The following is a 24,012-nucleotide window of genomic DNA, read 5'->3' as shown; positions in this document are numbered from 1 at the left end:
TTCTGTTCAGGAAGTTGTCCCCTATGCCAGTGAGTTCTAGGGTATTCCCCATTTTTTTTCTAGCCGATTTAATGTGTCTGGTTTTATGTTGAGGTCTTTGTTCCACTTGGACTTCAGTTTTGTACAGGGTGATAAGTATGGATCTATTTTCATTTTTCTACATGTAGACATCCAGTTGGACTAGCACCATTTGTTGAAGATGCTATCTTTTTTCCACGGTATGGTTTTGGCATCTTTGTCAAAAATCAGGTGTCCATAAATGTGTGGGTTTATTTCTGGATATTCTGTTCGGTTCCATTGATCCACCATTCTGTTTCTATGTCAGTACCATGCAGTTTTTAAAACTGTTGCTCTATAGTACAACTTAAGATCAAGGATGGAGAGACCTCCAGAAGATCTTTTATTGTAGAGGATTGTTTTAGCAATTCTTGGTTTGTTGTTATTCCATACGAAGTTAAGAATTTTTCGTTCCAGGTCTGTAAAGAATTGTGTTGGCAATTTGATGGGAATTGCATTAAATCTGTAGATTGCTTTTGGTAAGATGACCAAACCTCAAGTCACAATACATGTTGGAGAGGTTGTGGAGAAAGGGGAACCCTCCTCCACTACTGGTGGGAATGTAAACTTGTACAACCACTCTGGAAATCAATTTGGCGCTTTCTCAGACAACTAGGAATAGCGCTTCCTCAAGATCCAGCCATACCACTCCTAGGAATATATCCAAAAGAGGCTCAAGTACACAAAAAGGACATTTGCTCAACCATGTTTGTAGCAGCTTTATTTGTAATAGCCAGAAGCTGGAAACAGCCCAGATGCTCTTCAACTGAAGAGTGGATGCAGAAATTGTTGTACATCTACACAATGGAGTATTACTCTGCAATGAAAAATAAGGAAATCATGCAATTTGGAGGTAAATGGTGGGACCTGGAAAGGATCATCCTGAGTGAGCTGTCCCAGAAACAGAAAGACACACACGGTATATACTCACTCATATAGACTTATAGGATAAACCTAAAATCTGTCCATCTAAAGAAACTAATCAAGAGAGAGGACCCTGACTAAAACGCTCAATCCCCTTCCCGAAAGGCAAAGAGGATGGACATCAGAAAAAGAAGAAAAGAGGAAACAAACTAGGAATCTGCCACAGAGGGCCTCTGAAAGGCTCTGCCCTGCAGACTATCAAAGCAGATGCTGTGACTTTATGGCCAACTGTTGGGCAGAGTGCATGGAATCTTATGTAAGAAGTGGGAAATAGTAGGTTATGGAGAGGAGAGGAACCCCACAAGGAGAGCAACAGAACTAGAAGATTTGAACACAGGGGTCTTCCTAGAGACCCATACTCCAACCAAGTACCAGGCATGGAGATAACCTAGAACCCTTGTGCAGATGTAATCCATGGCAGTTTAGTGTCTAAGTGGGTTATATAGTAATGGAAAGAGGGGCTGCCTCTGACACAATCTGATAGGCCTGCTCTTTGATCACCTCCCCCCGAGGGGAGAGCAGCCTTACCAGAACACAGAAGATGACAATGCAGCCACTCCTGATGTGATCTGATAGACTAAGATCATATGGAAGGAGAGGAGGACCTCCCCTATCAGTGGACTTGGGGAGGGGCATGCATGAAGAAGGGGGAGAGAGGGTGGGATCCTTGAGGGAGGTGGTAAGGGCTTATGGGGGGATACAAAGTGAATAAAGTATAAAAAAATAATTAAAAAATGAAAAAAAAGAGACTCTGAAAATAGGACATGCAAGATGGTATTGCCAACCACACAGGGTATCTTAACAGCAGATCAGCAGTGAGAGCAGAGTGACCAGCAGGCCCTACGGTGGACCCCAAAATCCTGACGTCTATGTTTTTTGGGCATACTTGAAGGTCCATCTTCAGGCCATGTGGCTAATTCCAGGAAAAATTCACAGGCTTCCGCTAGGCACTGCCACAGTCCTAGGCTACCTGACCAATCCCACCATCTGTAGATATCTTCCTGAGACCTACGGCAGCTCTCTGGGTTCTGATCCTGCATCCCTAGGCTACTTCCCCAAACACACCATCTGTGAATATACTCCTGGGACTGCCCGCAGAGTCACACACGAGGGGTGGGAATGCAGGTGGGGGCTCCTACCCTGCAGCCTTAGATCACCCTCCTAAACCCAAAAGTACCACCAGGTACAGATCGCTTGTCTCTGACCCCACAATCCTAGGCCACCCATTGGAACCCATCATTAGTAGATACTTTCTTGGGACCTGCAGCTTGCATGCACCCAGGGCTTCCACCTACAGCCTTAGGCCACCACCTGTCCAAATACACCATATGAAGATACCATCTAGGACAGGCAGTGGCAGGGCATTAACAATTCTGACCCAGCAGCATTAAGCCACCCAATGCCGAAGCCCACTTTCTGTGGATATTTTCCTAGAACCAGAGCTGGGCAGCTCTGTCCTTGGGTGCTCACTCTCACTGCTTGTGGAATGAATACCTTCCTGTACTGTGGGTAAGACTCCAAACATGGTCACTAACTCTTACAGTCTTGTGGACACTTACTGAGTACTAGAGGCTTTTGTTTCCAAACCCAGGAGACCACACTCAACATCCTGTGGACACCTTCCTGGTCACAACAGTTAGTAGCTCTTACTCTCACTGCTCAGTAGAGGTGATGCATTCTGGTACTGTGTGGGAGGGGCACCAGAAGGCAGCTCTACTCTGCCTACTCCTATCCTGCCAAAAAATAAAAATAAAAAAAAAGTCTCTTGAAGAGATAGTATTTGATCTGGGAATTTTTAGGTTTTAAGTTTGGGTTGTATCACTGGGAGTTTATTCCCTCCACTAAATTATGTTAAAGTGTTATTTAAAGGGTGTGGATACCTATATTAGTTGGGTGCCATTTGTTGCTGATTATTGATATTTATTATTGATTAATCATTTAGTTAAGTAGTGGTAATTCCTAAACCAGCTGTATACCCAAATCACCACACAGAGACTAGGATTTATTTATTTAATTAACCTAGTACACAATTCTGGGCAATAGTTATTCCATCCTAAACCTCCAAGCCCGCATAGTTTCCTACCATTCATATTTCACCCATCATGCTTGCTTTTAGTCATAGCTTAGGTCCGGCTCATCTCTCCTCATGGTTTGAAGTCATCTCCTGCTAATCTCTGCTTTCCTATTCCTCCCAGTTGCTTCCTTCTCCTCCCCTCTGGACCAGGATCTCCTACCCTATTCTCTTTATTGCTCAGCATTGTGGATGGTTGTTTTATTGACAATAGAGAGAACAAACGGTGGCATGTTTATACAAACTTGAGTTAGGTGATGCTTAGAATAAATATCACAATGCAATGTCCAGATTCAAACCAGGGAGGGAGGGAGAGAAATCAGCATTTGAATGAACAAGTGAAAATTGTATACATTCCACAAGAATATTATAACAACACAATCTCCATGCAATTCATTTTATATAATGTGTGTTGATTTGTTTAGTGAAGTGGTTCTCAATCTTCCTAATGTTGTAATCCTTTAATACAGACCCTCATGTTTTGGTGAACATCAAGCATAAAAATTTTTCATTGCTGCTTCAACACTCTAATTTTCCTACTGTTATGAACAACAAGGTAAATATCTTAGATGACTCTTGTGAAAGAGTAATCTGATGCCAGAGAGGTTGGGAACTTCTGCCTTAGTGGATTTGCCTAGATTTTTTTTTCTTGGGGATTCAGATATTACACATTATAAATAATACATACACTTCCAATACTGTTATCTTAGGGAAAATCTTTTCTTTAATGACAAAGTATAATTAGATCCTTAAAATGTTGTGTAAGTAGTGACACATTGAATCAGGTATGGTGCAGAAACGTATGTTGTTACCAATATTCCATGCTGAATGTCTTTCACTAGACACTGTTCATGGATAAGAAGATACATTTCATGTTATTTCAACTACACCTCAATTTATAGAGTCAGTCTGACTGTTTTAGCATACTCCTAAAAAAAAAAACTATTGAATTTATTTAAGCACATGTCTTGCTAATATACTTAAAAGCAGTTACTGCAAATGTAGATAACTCTGGTAATAATAAAATCAGTTTAACTACAAAAGGCAAGAAAGATGACTTTAAAACAGTAATAATTCTGCTGTGTTGTTATTGATGTTCATATATTGTTTACTGAAGGAATATTATTTCTCAAAAACTAACTATGACATATTGTCAGGTCTGGAAATGTTTCCACATTTTTATGAGCATAATATAGTGACTGTATCTATAAGTTGTTCAATAGCTCATGTATGACCTAAAATTTTAAAAATTATAAAAATTGCTTAAAAATTGAAAAATTTTTAAACATTGTGGTTTCCATAGAAAACTTTCACAATCATATATAGTTGCTTAGCTTGTAGACTGCTGCAAGTTTTTGGCCAGCTGAAATTATAGACTGATACCATGTCTACATAAATGAAACAACAACAAGGAAATGAAATAAATATTATACATAACTTTACAGATTAGAAAATTAGTTTGTGGTACATTTGATTATATATGATAAGTAAGAAAATAGCCTCTCTGCTACACACACACACACACACACACACACACACACACACCCTTGGTTATGTTTTCAATTCTTTTTAACATCTGCTTCAACCTTTCCTGTATTAGAACTGGTCTTAGAACATGAATCATTTTGATATTTTTTAAATTTACCTGAAATCCAAAGATATTCATATTAAATTATTTTACAGTTTTAAAGTATGGTTGTCCAATAAACTAATCAGTCTTACTTGAATTCAATGTTACATTTCACATGTGCACAAAGTCTATCATACCTCCTGTTATGGTAACTTGTCTTTAGAACTTTTAAGTGGTAATTTTTTTAATCACATATATAAATTCTTTTGTTAAACTAATCAGTTTTCATGACACTGAAATGACTCCAGATTAGCATACTTGCCGTCAAACTCAATGAGCTGAGGCCGATCCCAGGTTGGCTAGAAAAATGACTTACACTTGAAAGTTGTCCTCTGATTTTTTTTCTTTTTTAATTTGGAAGACATACAGTTTTATTATTATATTTATAATTTTATTCACTTTGTATCCTTGCTGTAGTCCCCCTCATCTCCTCCTGGTCTCATCCTCCTTCCTTCTTCCTCAAATATCATTCTCCCTTAGTCCATCGATAGTGGAAGTCTTCCTCCTCTATTGTATGAATCTAGTTTATGAGGTTCCACCAAGACAGTTTGAATACTCTACCTCTGTGGGCTGGCTAGGACACCATAACATGGAGAAGTAATCAAGAAGTAGGCAACTGAGTTCATGTTAGAGACTGTCTCTTCTCCCCTTACTAGGTGACATACATGGATTGAGCTGTCTATGGGCTATATCTGAGCAGGAGATATAGGTCCTCTACACGCATAGACTTTAGTTGATGCATTAGTCTTTGCAGACCCCCTGGGCCCACCTAGTTTTTGGTTTTGTTGGTCTCCTTGTCAGGCTCCTGCCCCCTATGGGTCCTTCTGTCTAACCCTTCTTTCATGGAGGATTTAGTTTACATAAAAATTCCTCCTTAAACATTCAAATTATAAGTGTCTTTAAGAAAGACAGTAGTTCAGAAATGGTTAATCGATAAAATAAACAATAGTATATTATTTGTACAACTTATACCATAAGAGATCATTATATAACATTTATCAAAATACAAGTCCTTTGATGTTTAAATAGTGTATGAAATAATACTGAGTTTCAAAAAGTTTGCAACACATTATCCAAGATGAATTTTATGTGTAAATTTACTTTATCTTTGTAATTGAAAGGAAAAAAATGATAGAGAATGATTATTAAAAGGCTTCTTCTATTTTGAGATAAGACTTATGTATTACTGTTATTGCCAAAAGTTTTTGATGTTTATTGTGTTATGGTCTGCACTCTCAAAAAACACATTGTATTAGGCCTAAGAAAATCTAAATCCTAAGACATATGACCACTTTGTTTTTGTATTTGTTCAGCTTTCCCAGTGAACCAATGAGTTTATTTCTCATTTGCAAACAGGAGCACAAGTGACAAAAACATCTGCATCACCAAAAGGTCCCACATCCTTAGATGGTAACTTCATAGAAAGTGAGTTACAGAACCCTGCCTTAGTTACTCTTTCATCTGTCATATAGGTTTCAGCACCTCCAAAGATCCTGTATAGCTGCAGGATTGGTATAATGCCAGATGAGGTTCTAATGGCACCCACACTCCTTGTGCATTATTGGACCATAACAATCATTGCATGGTTCTACTTATTTTGTTGCCATGACCACCAAGCCATGTATTCTATATCACCACAACATCTTCTGCTCTTTTGGATAGTCAGAGAAGATATTATTGTCCCAAAACCCATCTCACCCTGATCTATTAAGATCTATTAAGAAAGACAAACAGAATAGTAATTATGGATGGATTTGGGGAAGGGCTGTAAAGAGAGGATCAAATGAAAAGTATCAGCCAAGAGAAGATTGGAGATGGGAATACCAGGAAATAAAGCTAAAATTAAGGTGCATTTAAGGGGAACTATGGATAACTAATACAGTAGAAGTTGCACACACACACACAAAGATGATCTAAATGAAATCACCAAATAGTGCGAGAGACAGAATCCTACCTGTCTACCTCTTGTCACCAAAGTAAATGTTCAGTAAATGGATTGGCTTACATCTAATTGAGTTGTTGGCCAAAGAAGTCACAAGGGAATCCTCAAACCACCCAGGCTGTTGCTAAGACTGTAGGTTGCTCTCCTCAAACCAACAGAAAACGTATCTCCACAAGCTCACTGAACATGGAGAAGCTGAACCAATGCCTACATAGAGTAGTAGTCTTTACTACTATATTCTAGGTTGTTGTTGTTTGTTTTTGTTATTATTGTGTTCTCTGTATGCTACCAAAATAGAATCATGGGACTACTTAATAAATTGAATATTTATGTTAGTCAAATACCCTTTGCTAATATGTTTTACAAAATTAACAGAAAAGTTATGAAAAAATGCTATATTTGAATATATTTGTTTATTTATAACTCTGGATTATGAGAGCTCAACTAATAAAGGGAGTATTTTTTTATTATTAGAAAGCTTTCTTTTCTAATTTGTACAAGAGTTACTGCCAATAATAAGCAGTGAACCATGAAAAAACTTACTTCAACTTGTTAATATTTGTAAAAAGTGAAAAATTAAATCAAGCAGGGCTTCAAAGGAAAACTGTCTTCTCCACAACAGAGAAAGAAGTAAAAAGAAAGATAGAAGGAAGATATTCTTCCGAAGCCCTGAGACTTGCAAGATAAAATACTGTGATGAAGCCTTAAACTTTGTAATACTATTTTTCTTACTTATAAAAATATTGTCTTACTTCCTGACTTTCTTGACCAGAGTGTCTGAGGCGGTATTCAGACATTTTGAATGTTAGCAATTCAATATCAACAAACAAACATTTAGTTGTTATCTCATTGTCTGTTACTGAAACTCATGCCATATTTTAGTAACTGACATAACCATAAAATTTAAATGAAATTAGTCATTATTTTAGTTGCTACTTGATTGCAGATGAAGCTTCAGATTAAGGGTATTACACATGAAATATTTTAATCTATTCTAGAATTTATTATTTGATATACATTCTTTATTGAAAGAATTTTTTTCTAAAGAAAAAGACAGTAACCCAAAGAGGGACTGTCTCTGACATAATCTGATTGGCCTGCTCTTTGATCACCTCCCTCTGGGGGGGGAGCAGCCTTACCAGGCCATAGTAGAGGACAATGCAGCCACTTTTGATGTGAACTGACAGACTAAGATCAGAAAGGAGAGGAGAACCTCCCCTATTAGTGGACTTGGGGAGTGGCATGCAAGCAGAGGGAGGAGGGAGGGTGGGATTGGGAGGGGAGGAGGGAGGGACTTATGGGGGGATGCAGAATGAATAAAGTGTAATTGATGAAAAATTTAAAAAAAATAAATAAAAAAATAAAATAAAATGTGAAAAAAAAGAAAAAGACAGTAATATTTTATTGTATCACCATATATCCTTGACAAAAGCTGAGCAATAGAGAAGGTTCACTAAAAGATGGGAGCCAAAATTACATCACCCTTAAATTGGACCTGTTTTCTAGGAATCAAAGGGAATGATCTGAATGTCTCCTTTTTTTTCTCTACCAGATCAAGAGGTTATATAAAGAAAAGAAAAAAGAAGAAGAAAACTTGTCATAGGGGCACACAAGTAGTAGAGTCTACTCTCAAACATCTCCTTCTATAGTTATGGCTCACTCCTTAAAGGAGGTGCCTGGACCATTTCAGAGAGTTTGAGTACATGTCTCTGTTTCAATCAGGGACACTCAACAATGCAAGTTGAAGACAAGAAGCTTCTCTAAGGTTCCATTCCAGCCATATATCTGATAGAAGACAAGGAACTTCTGGTATACAAAAGAAAGTAGTAGTGAAAGAAAAATTTTAAGAAAATAAAAATGCTAAATATTTTACTAATTAACTACCTGGTATAGTTAATTCTATTTTGTGAATTCAACTCATATTAAGTAATTGATACATTTAATGCAAAGATTCCTTTTTTTTCACAAAACATTATACTTCTGAAATAATAGAAAAGTACTTAAAAGAACAGGGAAAAAACCATTAAAATATTTTGTAATTGAAACATAATTACATAACTTTGCCTTCTTCCCTCTAATCCCTCTCATATCTTCCTCTTTCTCTACTTAACCTCTCGGCCTCTTTTTTTAGAAAAAGAATTTTATTGTTAGAAGTTACTTATATGTGACATGCTATTTTACTTGTTTTATATATTGTTAAATGTATCAATTATACTGCTGAGTCTGTTTAATATTGTATGTATGCATATGGTTTTATGTATGGCCACCTGTGATTGAACAAATATTTAGGATTCCAATCCCTGATGAAAAATAATTCTCCATACCTCAGCAGTTATAATTATCTATAACTCACCATTTAGGGTTGAGGACCCATGAGATTCACCCTATTCAATTTGGTATGCCAGCTGATTTTAAGATCTGTTTAAGCAGCCATATTGTTGAGAGTCCATGAGACACGCCTGTAGTTCCATATATTCTGGAGGAAAAGGCTGGAGAATCCCTTGAGTCCAGGAATTCTGGGATGTAAATAAAGTTACCTTTTAGGAACAGAGAAAGGATAGATGCAGGTTTAAAGAAACCTGTGAGAATAGCTCAATGTTGCTCAACCAGAAAGCAGAATTTCAGTTTTTTTTTTCTTGCCAATTTTTAGAATGTCCTGTAAAATTTATTTAAATTAAAACATTATTTATTGTCAGAATCAGTGTGATATCATCTGATTCTTGTTCCTATTTATTATATTTCCTTTTGTTATTTAAAACAGTTTCTCAATTTAAATATATTTAATCATGTTTTTCCTATCTATCAAGTCCTTCCATATCATCTCCATTACCTCTCTATTCAACTTACAGTTCTTTCTCAAACAAGCAAACAAAGGACACCCAGTATAACACCAAATTCACACAAACCAAGAAAACAAAATAAAACAATACCACCTCCAAAAAACATTAAAATTTAACAAAATAAAAGAATACCTAAAACTGTGCAACTTTTTTTTAAATGACAATTACATGGTATTTACCACATGCTGAGATCTTCTCATAATATAGGGATCTTGTCAGGATCCAAAAAGCTTCTGGCATGAGAAATAACTATAAGTTTACATAGAAATCATTTTGCTAGAAGTCCTGACCCTTGATATACATATCTGGCTGCATTATAAATTCATGATATTGTTGCAAAACAGTCACTTACCTTCAGTGAGTTTCGGTATCCTTTTTGGACAAAGAAGGCTAGGTCATACTTAATGGACTTTAAATATTAATGTTCAGTGCTTTAATATATTTCCTTTCTGCTTGCTTGTAAATTCTGCTCACCTAATTTTTGAACAAGGGAATATCTATTAAAAAAACACTGATTAGCAGCAATTAGGAATGAGATTTTATTTAAATAAATATATAGAGATTAAAATTGTAAACTTAAAGATACATTCCATAAAATACTTTCAAATAAAATTTGACCATAAATTTGCTCAACCATGTTCATAGTAGTTTTATTCGTAATAATCAAGATATGGAAAATAACCCAGATGTCCCTTAACTGAGGAATGGATACAGAAATTGTGGTACATTTACAAAATGGAATATTACTCAACAATTAAAAACAAGAAAATCATAAAATTTGCAGGCAAATGGTGGTGACTCAAAAAGATCATCCTGAGTGAGGTATCCCAGAAGCAGAAAGATACACATAGTATATACTCACTTATAAGTGCATATTAGACTTATAATAAAGGATTAACATACGAAAATCTATACACTTAAAGAAGCTAAACAATAAGGAGGACCCTGGGTAAGAGGCTCAATCCTCATTCAGAAAGTCAAAAGGATAGACATTGGAAGAGGGAGAAAATAGGGAAAAGAACAGAAGCCTTCCACAGAGGGCCTCTGAAAGATTCTACCCAGCAGAAGATCAAAGCAATTGCTAAAACTCATAGCCAAACTTTGTGCAGAGTGCAGGGAATCTTATGAAAGATGGGGCAAAAAGTAAAACCTGGAGAGGGCAGGAGCTCCACAAGGAGAGCAACAGTACCAAAATAATCTGGGCACAGGGAGCTTTGTGAGACTGATATTCCAACCAAGGACCGTGCATGCATGTGACCTAGAACCCCTGCACAGATGTAGCCCATGGTAGTTCAGTGTCCAAATGGGTTCCTTAGTAAGGGGAACAGGGGCTGTTTCTGACATAGACTCAGTGGCTGGCTCTTTGATCATCCCCCACTGAGGGGGTGGGCAGCCTTAGCAGACCACAGAAGACAATGCAACCAGTCAGGATGAGACCTGATAGACCAGGGTCAGGTGGAAGGAGAGTAGTACCTCCCCTGTCAGTGGACGTAGGAAGGGCATGCTAGGAGAAGAGGGATTGAGGGCAAGCTAAGGAGGTAATAATAGAGGGGGCTACAGGTGGGATACAAAGTGAATAAATTGTAATAAATAAAAAAAATAAATGTAATATAAAAAACAATTTAAAATTAAGAGTAAAATACATGTTTTTGTCTAATCTGTGTTTCAAATAATTATTTAGTTAAGTATTTTAGAGATATGAGTATGCTTAATCCTTGTAAACATTAGAAACTGAAGAGTTAGAAAGAAAAGGGTAGATTCAGAAACAAATATTACAAGAGAGAATCAGAATTTTGAATTAGCATACATACTTATCAAATATTGTGGGATTTCTTCTAGGAAATTTGTTCCTTTTCTATGTCCCTGTCACAATTTACCATTTTTATATTTTTCTTTCTGTTGTTCTCGAACTCAATATGTAGCCCAGGTTACCTTGGAACTCAAAATTTTGCTTCAGGCTCCTAAATACTATGTATAAATACATCCAACAACATGCCTAGCAATTCACTTCTTCTGTAAATAAACATCTACATTTCCAAAATTTAGTGAAGAATAGACAAAATAAGTTAAGAATGAAGCAAGAAAGAAAAAAAAGGAATGTAAAGGAATCCAATAAAAGTATTTAATTTGTTAATGTGTTGTCAGACAATAACAAGTATGTTATCTTCAGTGATGTCATCATTCCAGTAGTAGCATTGTGTAGCTATTAATACATTAAAACCTTTTAATGAAGTTATGCCACAAATAATTTGTAATGTTTTGTAATGTTTTATTTACTGTAGTAACCAGAAAGATATGGCCACAAAAGTCAGTAATTAATAAAAATATTCAATTTTTAAGGATTTTTTAAAAATATAGGACAGGCACTCCACAAGGAGAGCAACACAACCTAATAATCTGGAAACAGGGTTCTTTTCGGAGACTGATACTCCTACTAAGGAGTATTCATGGAAACCCTGCTCAGATGAAGCCCATGGCAGCTCAATATCCAAATGGGTACCCTAGTAAGGAAAACACAGACTGTCTCTGACATGAGCTCAATGGTTGGCTCTTTGATCACCTCCCCCTGAGGGGGGATCAGATTTTCCAGGCCACAGAAGAGACTGCAGCCAGTCCTGATGAGACCTGAGAAGATAGGGTCAGATGGAAGGGAAGGAGAACTTTCCCTATCAGTGGACTTTGAGAGAGGCATGGGAGGAGATGAGGGAGGGAGAGTGGGATTGGGAGGGAATGATGGAGGGGGCTAAAGTTGAGATACAAAGTAAATAAACTGTAATTAATATAAAAAATAAAAAATTAACAAAACTTTTACTCCCTTCCAAAATGCAACTATGAACTATTCATAACTTTAAAATCTTTAAAATAAAGGTTTAGTACAGTAAAAAGAAATTTTCCTTGGAATAACACTGAAAAAGAAAAGGATAAATAATATTATGTGAATATTTTGTTCGAAAAAGTTTTTTTTTAATTCAGGTAATAAAATGAACATGTAAGGTATTTTAAGTGGTATATAATTTCAACCAAATTAGCACTATTACTGTGAATATTTTAGCTCAAATTCATTGTTAAAAATAATTTGTTTTCTTATACATTATTCTGCTTTCTTAACTCTGCATGTAATGTAGGAAAGATTCTGTGGCTTCTGTCTTATTGACGTATATATGACTGAAAGCTTAAGCCATTTTGCTTAAAATCCATTTCGTTTTCTTCTATCTCCCTTGACAGTGCTGCAAGTGAATGGTGGAAGAAAGGCTGTAGAAATAGTGCATAGAATATAAATGCCTACACACTATTGAATATTATAAACAGTTGTTCTTTATTTTCTCTAGTAGTTTTAGACAGCTTATACAGCAAAAGTCAACTTTAGTGGAACGAAAGCAATTTCATTATGGTACCGTCTATTTTAAATGAGAATGTTAAATATATTTCTCCACTGTTTTCTGAGATAGACACATCACTGTAGTTTGTCTAAATCAAAGCGTTCTATACCCTAAAAAGTCATTTCTTATGCCAGAAGATGTAACAATATATATAGGACCCCACCAAAAAAAGACCTTTAATAAGCGAGGAAGGGGGGCACAGCAGGCATACAAATTGAATAAATTGTGACAATATATTTTTTTAAATTCATATTGTTGTTTTAATAAATCTAGCTTTAGCAAAAGCTTAGGAAGAACATTTTAGTCTCCTCATCACTTTTCATCAATCTTCTGACCGAATGCCTTTATTTAATCAGTTTTAGAATCCAGTCACTTTGGATCTATTTTTAGTACTTACTGGCATTCTACACATTTTCTGGGCAACTGTACCAGATTTATGATACTGAAAGTGCCGTGTTATTTATTATCTTCCAATAAGCAATGCCATGGTGCTATGCACATGCATGTCAAAAAGGTTAGCATTTACCGCACTGATTGGGATATTTTCCCAAAACAATAGGCAAAATTTGGTGATGATAGCTTTTATTTTTTTAAAAGCAAGAATATGTCTCCTGATCAACTTCTGATTTTTTGATTTTTGCTAGAAAGAGTCTTAGTCAAATTTAACATTTTACTTTTTTACAGGGTTTTGTTTGTTTGTCAGGCTTGAGTTTGCAACTCCAAGCTTATTTTTTAATATAAAGTGAAATACCAGTAATGAATTTAAAATCATTTTGTATTAAAGGAGATTTTAAAGTTCATAAAATAAGGTTCTTGACATTAATTAGGACTGGTAATTTTATCTACCTGAAATCAATGACATTTATAGTACCAATATCTAATAAGCCATATTTTTAAAGTGAGTTAAAATCAAAATAATCAGTAATAACTTCATTATCATGTGAAAGGAACAGTTCTTTTGAAAATTCTATACATTTCGTTTGGGCACACAAACAATTTGTGTAATAAACTACATTTACCCATAGACATCTTAGTCTCCATGTGGATCCCCTAGACAGGGGAGAAGAGACAATCTCTGACATGAACTTGGTTCCCTGTTCCTTGGTCACTTCTCCTTGTTGGGCCAGCTTAGCCAGCCCACAGAGGTAGAGGATCCAGGCAGTCCTGATGGGACCTGATAAGCTATGGTCAGGCAATAAGTAAACAAATTCAAGTTTATTTATTTGAACTTTTTTTTTTCACACTTAAACTGGTTTCTCCTATATTTGGACTAGGGGAGAAGGATAGGGGAGGAAGAGAGAGGGAGGGTGGGACTGGGAAGACAAAAGGGAGGGGGCTACAACCAGGACACAAATGGAATAAATTGTAAACAATAATGATAATAATAATAATAATAGAATTTAGTAATGAAAAAACATTTACTACCAAAAGATGCTATGCGTTAAATGTATTAAAGAATTTAATAACTTGCTTGAAGTCACAGTGTTAACTAGGCAAAACTGAAATTCAGAACTGAGATCTTCTGGTATCCATTGTTGAGACTATCCTCCTGTTCTGTGGATCCTGGAAACTGGAAATAATTCTCATTACATGGTTTAGCATAACTATAATTTAACCATAATATGGTATTTTATATTAATAAAATTTAAATTTTGTATCATTCTTTGTTTTGCAGGGTCAAAATATTTTTGATCTTGATGTCATTGAAACACCAGAAGGAGACAAGATGCCACAGTTGATTGTTCAAAAGGAATTAGATAGAGAAGAGAAAGATACCTATGTGATGAAAGTAAAAGTTGAAGATGGTGGCTTTCCTCAAAGATCTAGTACAGCTATTTTGCAAGTAAGTGTTGCTGACACAAATGACAACCAACCAATCTTCATAGAGAAGGAAATTGAAGTCAGTATACCAGAAAATGCTCCTGTAGGTTCTTCAGTGACACAGCTCCATGCCACAGATGCTGACATAGGTGAAAATGCCAGAATCCACTTTTATTTCAGCAATCTAGTCTCCAACATTGCTAAGAGACTGTTTCATCTTAACACTACCACTGGACTTATCACTGTGAAAGAACCACTGGATAGGGAGGAATCACCAAGCCACAAGTTATTGGTCTTGGCAACTGATGGTGGATCAACACCAGCAAGAGCCGTGGTGCTGGTAAATGTTACAGATATCAATGATAATGTTCCATCAATTGACATAAGATACATCATCAATCCAACCAATGGCACTGTGCTTCTTTCAGAGAATGCTTTACTTAACACTAAAATTGCTCTCATAACTGTGATGGATAAGGATTCTGAACATAACGGTAGGGTGACCTGCTTCACAGACCATGAAGTCCCTTTTAGATTAAGGCCAGTATTCAGTAATCAGTTCCTCTTGGAGACTGCTGCATTTCTTGACTTTGAGTCCACAAGAGAATACGCCATCAAATTATTGGCTGCTGATTCTGGTAAACCTTCTCTGAATCAGTCAGCCATGCTTCTGATTAAAGTAAAAGATGAAAATGACAATGCTCCAGTTTTCACCCAGTCTTTTATAAGTCTTTCTGTTCTAGAAAATAACTCTCCTGGTGCACAGTTGACAAAAATCAGTGCAACAGATGCAGATAGTGGACGCAATGCTGAAATAAGCTACCTGCTAGGTTTTGATGCACCGCCTGAATTCAGCCTGGATCGTCATACTGGCATCCTGACTGCTGTGAAAAAACTAGATAGAGAAAAACAGGAAAAATATTATTTCACAGTGCTGGCACAGGACAATGGTATTCCACCCTTAATGTCTAATGCTACTGTCTTCGTGACAGTTCTTGACCAGAATGATAACAGTCCAATTTTCACGCATAATGAGTACAACTTCTATGTCCCTGAAAACCTTCCAAGACATGGCACAGTCGGGCTAATAACTGTGACTGATCCTGATTATGGAGATAATTCTGCAGTTACTCTCTCCATCTTAGATGTGAATGATCAGTTCACTATTGATCCACAGACTGGTGTGATCAGGCCAAATATTTCATTTGACAGAGAAAAACAAGAGTCCTACACTTTCTATGTAAAGGCTGAGGATGGTGGTAGGGTATCACGTTCTTCAACGGCTAAAGTAACTATAAATGTGGTTGATGTCAATGATAACAAACCAGTTTTCATTGACCCTCCTTCCAATTACTCCTTTGAATGGGTTTTGCCTTCTACAAATCCAGGTACAGTTGTCTTCAAGGTTGTTGCCATTGATAATGACACCGGAATGAATGCAGAGTTGCGTTACAGCATCATTGGAGGAAACCTAAAAGGACTCTTTATGATTGAACAAATATCAGGCAACATCACATTGAAGGAGAAATGTGTTGTTTCAGATCTTGGTTTACACCGAGTGATAGTCAAAGCTGAGGATTTAGGACAACCTGATTCTCTCTTCAGTGTTGTAAATGTCAACCTGTTTGTGAATGAGTCAGTGCCCAATGATACAATGGTTTATGAACTGGTGCGCAAAAGCATTGACTCGCCTGCAACCCAAAATACCGAAACAACTAATGCAACCTTACCAACCTCTGACTATGTCAAGATCATGGTTGCCATTGTTGCTGGCACCATAACTGTAGTCCTAGTGATTTTAATAACTGCTGTAGTAAGATGCCGTCAATCACCACACCTTAAGGCTTCTCAGAAAAACAAACAGAATTCTGAGTGGGTTACTCCAAACCCAGAAAACAGGCAGATGATTATGATGAAGAAGAAAAAGAAGAAAAAGAAAAAGCATGCCCCCAAGAACCTGCTGCTCAATTTTGTTACTATTGAAGAAGCAAAGCCAGATGATGCTGAAAATGATAGAAATAGTGTCACACTAGACCTTCCCATTGAGCTGGAAGAGCAAACCGTGGGCAAGTACAGCTGGGGCACTACACCTTCTACCTTTAAGCCTGATAGCCCTGATTTGGCTAGACACTACAAATCTGCTTCTCCTCAGCCTGCCTTCCAGATCCAGCCTGAAACACCCCTGAACTCAAAGCACCACATCATTCAGGAACTGCCTCTTGATAATACTTTCGTAGGCTGTGATTCCATCTCAAAGTGCTCCTCCAGCAGTTCTGATCCCTATAGTGTTTCTGAGTGCAGCTATCCAGTGACAACTTTCAAGACCCCTGTGTGTGTACATACCCGACAGGTAGGTAATCCAACTTTTTAAAGTAATCCTTCTAATTTATTATTCTCATTATTATTACTTGATATAAGATTATAAAGAGCATTGACTTCTAAAAAGGATCAAAATGATCATATTGCACAGAACTTTCTAACAGGAATATGAATTCATTTAAATTTGGTAAACAGTGCCAAATGAATGCTATGTTAGAAAAAAATTCTTATAGACTGATTCTTATAATAAGGACAGTTTTGTCTGTTGATGGTAGTGTGATGCTTTTTGCTACAGTGCATACTGGAAAACTGTATAATAAAGATTATAGGACTAACCACTTTACCATCTTATTCATAAGAATCAGAAACACCTGGGCTGCTTGCCTCATAGGAAAACTTTTTCAAAAGTGATAAGCGTCTCTGAGTATAAACGGTTTTGTGAATCCTAGCTTCATGTGAGCAAATCTTTAGATGGCCAAGATAATTAACTGATACTAACATATCCACTACATCTTTCTTATGATATCATGTCACCTGCTCTCAACAATGAAGAGATTCACTTTCATATCATGAAGTCAAAATAATATTGGTTTCTCAAACTTGCATTCTCTTGGTAAAATGCTAAAACAGCTTAAGAAAATGAAGGCATGATCATTCTGATCTTCCAGGTAGACGAAGATATAGGAAAACATCTTCATTTTAGGTTACAAAGAATATTTACATTCTTCAAGGTTCTTCAGAAAACATTCTTAAAAGATAATGACTTTTAGAAAATGGAATGTTAGCTTTTTTTAATAGGCATAAAGGAAAATAAGAGCGTATTTAGAAATAAGAAATCTCTGTACAATAACATAAAACCCAATAATTTCTGATAACTATGGTACCATAGAAATTAGTATTCCAAGGACAAATGAGTACAAATTTATCTAGAACTTCAAAGCTACATTAACTCTTTTAAGTAAGATATTTCCTTAATAAGATTAAATTATGGAATTAATCTACATTTCCCCTTAAATGTATGGTTACCTGTTGATTTTAGTATTTCAGCAATGCAGTGAATTATTAACCTAATTTACAGTGAATAAACCTCTCTTATTAAGTTATTTGCGCTTAATGTAATGGTTATGAAATGAAAGTTAGATATATTCCTTTTCAATGAAAGTTAGAGATGCTAAAAGCAGTCTACCAGATACAAGAAAATGTTGCAAATAAGCAATGATAATATTAGGAACAGTTTATTATTATTATCATATATTAAAATTTATTCAATTTGTATCCTGGCTGTGGCCCCCACCATCATCTCCTCCAAATCCCACTCTCCCTTCCTTTTCTTCCCCTATGCCCCTACCACTCTCCCTCCCTCTTTTTCTCCTATGCCCTTCTCCTAGTCTACAGATAGGGGAGATAATCTTCTCTTTCTATCTGATCCTAGCCTGTCAGGATTCAACAGCATTGGTTGCATTGTCTTCTCTGTGGCCTGACAAGGGAGCACTCACTAGGAGGAGGTTATCAGGGAGCCTTCCACATTGTTCATGCCAGAGAAATCCCCTATAACCCTTACTAGGACACCCACTTGGATGCTCAGTCTATGGGCTACAGCTGGGCCTGGGTTTTAAGTGCTTTGCATGCATTGTCCTTGGTGGGGGTATCTTTTCATTCAGGGCACCCAGGGCTAAGGTTTTTGGGGTTTCTGTTGATCACTTTTGAAGCTCCTGTCCCTTCAAGGTCTTTCTATCTACCCCTTTTTTTTTCATAAAATTCCATGCATTCTGCCCTAAGTTTGGCTATGAGTGTCACACTCTGCTTTTATATCTCAATCAATAGAGTCTTTCAGATGCCTACTGTGATAAGCTCCTGTCCTGTTCCATGCTTCAGATTCTATAGTGTTTGTTCTTGTTTAGCTTCTTTAAGAGTATAGTATGTTTATCCTATATTATATGTCTAATAACCACTTATGAGTGAGTATATACCATGGGTATCTTTCTGTTTCTGGGATACCTCACTCAGTATGATCTTTTCTAGCTTCCACCAATTGCTTGAAAATTGCATGAGTTCCTTCTTTTAAATAGCTGAGTAGTCTTTCATTAGATAAATATACCATAGTTTATGTATCCATTCCTTTGTTGAAAGATATCTAGGTTGTTTGAAGCTTCTGGCTATTAGAAATAGAGTTGTACAAACATGGTTGGGCCAATGTCCTTGTTGTGTAGTTGAACATAATTTGGATACATGCCTAGTAGTTGAATAGCTGGAACTTGATGTAGAATTATTCATAATTTTCTGAGAAAGTGCCAGACTGATTTCCAAAATGGTTGTATATGTTTACATTCCCACCAGCAATGGAGGAAAGGTCCCCTGTATCCACATCCTCTCCAGCATCTGTTGTCTCTTGAATTTTTGATCTTAGCCTTTCTGAAGTGTGTTAGGTGAAATTGCAGGGTTGTTTTGAAATTGAATCTCCCTAATGACTAAGGATGTTAAACATTTCTTTAAGTGTTTCTCTGCAATTTGATATTCCTCTATTGAGAATTTTCTGATTATCTCTGTATACCAGTTTTTAATTGGATTACTTGTTTGTTGGTGTTTAATAATTCTGGATATTACCCTTTTGTCAGATATGGGGTTGATGAGGATCCTTTCCCAATCTCTTTGCTGTCGTTTTGTTCTGATGAGTGTCCTTTGCTTTACAGAAGCGTTTCAGTTTCATGAGGTCCCGTTTATCGATGTTTGATCTTAGAGCCTGTGTTATTGGTGTTCTATTCATGATGTTGTCTTCTGAGCCAATGAGGTCAAAGCTCTTCCTCACTTTTTCTTCTAACAGATTTAGTGTGCCTGGTTTTATGTTGAGGTCTTTGATCCACTGAGACTTTAGTTTTGTGCAGAGTGATCAATATGCATTTATTTGCATTTTTCTATATGGACACAACCAGTTGGATCAGCAAAGTTTGTTGAAGATGCTATCTCTTTTTTTGTTTTCCATTGTATAGTTTTGGCGTCTTTGTCAAAAATCAAATTTACTTAGAGTATGTAGGTTTATTCCTAGGTCTTCTTTTAGCTACTTGAAGGCACTTAGTACTATGAACTTTCTTCTAAGCACTGCTTTCCTTGTGTCCCATAAGGTTGGGTATGTTGTGCCTCTATTTTCATTGAATTCTAGGAGTCTTTAACTTCTTTCTTTATTCCTTCCCTAACCCAGTTGTCATTGAGTAGTGAGTTTTTCAGTTTCCATGTAGGTATAGTCTTTTTGCTATTACTGTTTTGTTGATGTTCAGCTTTAGTCCATGATGGTCAGATAGCATACAAGGGATTACTTCAGTCTTCATGTATCTTCTGAGGCTTGCTTTGTGACCAACTATATGGTCTGTTTTGGAGAAGGTCCCATGAGGTACTGAAAAGAAGGTATACTCTTTTGAGTTTGGGTGAAAGGTTCTGTAGACATCTATTAGGTCCATTTGATTTAGGAACTCCATAAGTGCCATTATTTCCCTATTTAGCTTCTGTCTAGATTGTCTGTCCCCTGGATACAATGGAGTGTTGAAGTCTTGCACTATGATGGTATTGGGACAGATCTCTGATTTGAGCTTTAATAATGTTTCATATACAAATGATGGGGCTCCTGTGTTTGGAGCAAAAATATTCAGGATTATAATGTCCGCATGATGGATTTTACTTTGATGAGAATGAAATGTCCTTCTTCATCTTTTTGGATTATTTTGGTTGAAAGTCTGTTTTCTTAGATATTAGGATAATTGTTCCAGCTTGTTTTCTGGGCCCCTTTTCTTGAAAAACTATTTTATAGCCCTTTATCTGAGGTAATGTGTGTCTTTGTCGTAGACACACAGAAGGTTTCTTGGATGCAACAGAAGGTTGGATCCTTTTTTAGGTATATAGATTTCATTATGTTTATCATATCTTATAGGTTTATATAAGTGAGTATATCCCATGTTTGTCTTTCTCCTTCTGGGATATTTCACTCAGAATGATCTTTTCTAGATCCCACCATTTGCCTGCAAATTTCATGATTTCCTCTTTTTTGATTGCTGAGTAGTATTCCATTGTGTAAAAATACCACAATTTCTGTACCCATTCCTCCATTGATGGACATCTGGGTTGTTTCCAGGTTCTGGCTATTACAAATAAAGCTGCTATAAACATGGTTGAGCAAGTATTCCTCTTGTGTACTTGAACGAACTTTGGGTATATACCTAGCAGTGGTATAGCTGGGTCTTGAGGAAGCACTGTTCCTAATTGTCTTAGAAAGCGCCAGATAGCTTTCCAGAGTGGTTGTACCAGTTTACATTCCCACCAGCAGTGGAGGAGGGTTCCCCTTTCTCCACAACCTCTCCAGCATGTGTTAGCGCTTGAGTTTTTCATCTTGGCCATTCTGGTGGGTGTAAGGTGATATCTCAGGGTCGTTTTGATTTGCATTTCCCTCATGGCTAATGACGATTAGCATTTCTTTAAGTGTTTTTCTGCCATTCGATATTCCTCTGTCGAGAATTCTCTGTTTAGCTCTGTTCCCCATTTTTTAGTTGGATTACTTGGTTTACTGCTTTTCAGCTTCTTTAGTTGTTTGTATATACTGGATATTAGTCCTCTGTCAGATAAAGGGTTAGTGAAGGGGTAAGATGATCAATCCTCGTTTAGAAAGACAGATGGGATGTGCATTGAACATATGACAGGAGTCTACTGAGCGCATCTGAAAGACTCTAACTAGCAGTGTTTTCAAAGCAAAGACTCATGACCAAACCTTTGGCAGAGTACAGGGAATCATAAGAAAGAAGGGGAGTTAGTCTGTTGGGGAAAGGATAGGAGCTCCACAAGGACCAAATATATCTGGGCACAGGGTCTTTTCTGAGACTGACATTCAACCAAGGACCATGTATGGATATAACCTAGAACCTCCACTCAGATGTAGCCTGTGGTAGCTCAGTAACCAATTGGTTTCCCAAAGTGAGGGGAACAAGGACTATTTCTAACAGGAACTCAATGACTGGCTCTTTGGTCTCCCCACCCCCGAAGGGAGGAGCAGTCCTGTTAGGCCACAGAGGAGGGCTTTGCAGCCAGCCCTGAAGATACCTGATAAAACAGGATCAGATGAATGGGGAGGAGGTCACCCCCTATCAGTGGACTTGGAAAGGGGCACGGTAGAGATGAGGGAGGGAGGGAGGGACTGGGAGGGAATGAGGGATCGGGACACGGTTGGGATACAGAGTTAATAAAATGTAACTGATAAAAAAAATAATAATAAAATAAAAAACAAATAAATGAAAAAAAAAGAAGGTTGGATCCTATTTCATCAACCATTCTGTTATTTTGTGTTTTTTACTGAAGAGTTGAGTCCATAGATGTTGATAGAAAATAGTGACCAATGAATGTTAGATCCTTTTTTTAATTAATTGGTGATATTGTGTTTGTGTAATTATTTTCTTTCGATTTTTTTGTAGTGAGGTTAGCTATATCCAGTGTTTTCCTGAGTGTAGCAGATTTTATTAGAATTAAGTTTTCCTTCTAATACCTTCTGTGGGGTTGGGTTTCCATGTATATATTGTTTAAGTTTAGTTTTGCTATGGAATATTTTATTTTTTCTATTTATGTTGATTGAAAGTTTTACTGGTTGTAATAGTCTGTTTTGACATCTGTGTTCTCTTAGAATCTGCAGTACATCTGTCCATGCCTTTGTGGCTTTCATATTTTTTTTTTGTTTAGAACTCTGAAGTGATTCTGATAGATCTACCTTAGTATGTTACTTAACCTTTTCTCTTTCTGCATTTAATATTTTTTATTCATGGTGTAGATTTAGTGTTTTTGACTACTATGTGACATTAAGAGTTTCTTTTCTGCTCTAGTCTATTTGGTGATCTGCAGGCCTCTTGTATGTTTTGGACATCTCTTTCTTTAAGTTTGGAAATTTTTCTTCTGTGATTTTCTTGAAAATATTTTCTGTAGCTTCGAGCCTGGTATCTTCTTTTTCATCTATTCCTGTTATTCTTAGATTTCATTTTTCATGGTATACTTGATTTCTTGGATGCTATCTGTGTGTGGAATATTTCATTTTTTAAATTAAATTTTTATTTTTTTACATTTATTACATTTTATTTGTTTTGCATCTCATCTGTAGCCCCTTACCTCAGTCCCTTCCAATACCACCCTCCCTCACTCATCTTCTCCCATGCCCCTCTACAACTCTACAGATAGGGGAGGTCCACTTCCCCTTCCATCTGACCCTAGCTTATCAGGTCTCATCAGTACTGACTGCAATATCCTCCTCTGTTACCTGGCAAGGCAGCTCCTCCTCAGTGGGGGGGGATGGTCAAGATCCAGCCACTGAGTTCATGTTAGAGACAGTCCCTCTTGCCCTTACTAGAAAACTCACTTGGATACTGAGCTGTCATGCGCTATAGCTGAGCAGGGGGTTACAGGTTATATCCATGAATGTACCTTGGTTGGAGAATCAGTCTCAGAAATTACCACTGAATCCAGATATTTTGGTTCTGTGGCTCTCCCTGTGGAGATCCTGTACTCTTCAGGTCTTAATAACTACCTCTTCTTTCATATGATTCCCTCTACTCTGCCCAAAGTTTGGTTATGAGTCTCAGCATCTGCTTTGATTCACTGTTAGGTAGAGTATTTCAGAGACCCTCAGTAGTATGTTCCTGTCCTGTTTCTTGTTTTCTTTTTCTTGCAACTTCCAATGCCCTTCCCCTTTTTCTTTCTAAGGGAGGATTGGTCTTCTTATCCTGCATACTCTTTCTTGTTTAGCTTTTTTAGGTGTACAGATTATAGTATGTTTATCCTATTTTATAGATCTAATATCCACTTATATGTGAGTATATACCATGTGTGTCTTTCTGGTTCTGGGATACCTCACTCAGAATGATCTTTTCAAGGCCCCATCATTTGCCTGCAAATTTCATGATTTCCTTGTTTTTAATTGCTGAGTAGTGTTCCATTCTGTACAACTACCACAATGTGTGTATCCATTCTTCAACTGAGCGGCATCTGGGCTGTTTCCAGGTTCTGGTTAT

General features: G+C 36.8%; 1 protein-coding gene across 7 annotated transcripts in view; it reads left to right on the top strand.

Annotated features, from left to right (window-relative positions):
• The window catches only part of Pcdh11x (protocadherin 11 X-linked), a 630,344-nt gene that overhangs the window by 83,903 nt on the left and 522,429 nt on the right, over window positions 1-24,012 (top strand). For all 7 annotated transcript variants that reach the window (XM_060375759.1, XM_060375757.1, XM_060375760.1 and 4 more), the window contains one exon: window positions 14,520-17,015. In XM_060375759.1, the coding sequence (XP_060231742.1) occupies window positions 14,520-17,015 (2,496 nt within the window). The remainder of the gene's footprint in view (window positions 1-14,519; window positions 17,016-24,012) is intronic.

This window comes from Meriones unguiculatus, chromosome X (assembly GCF_030254825.1).
Source record: "Meriones unguiculatus strain TT.TT164.6M chromosome X, Bangor_MerUng_6.1, whole genome shotgun sequence".
Taxonomy (NCBI): domain Eukaryota; kingdom Metazoa; phylum Chordata; class Mammalia; order Rodentia; family Muridae; genus Meriones; species Meriones unguiculatus.
Note: the sequence above shows the minus strand (reverse complement) of the source record. Positions and strands in the feature narration are given on the sequence as shown.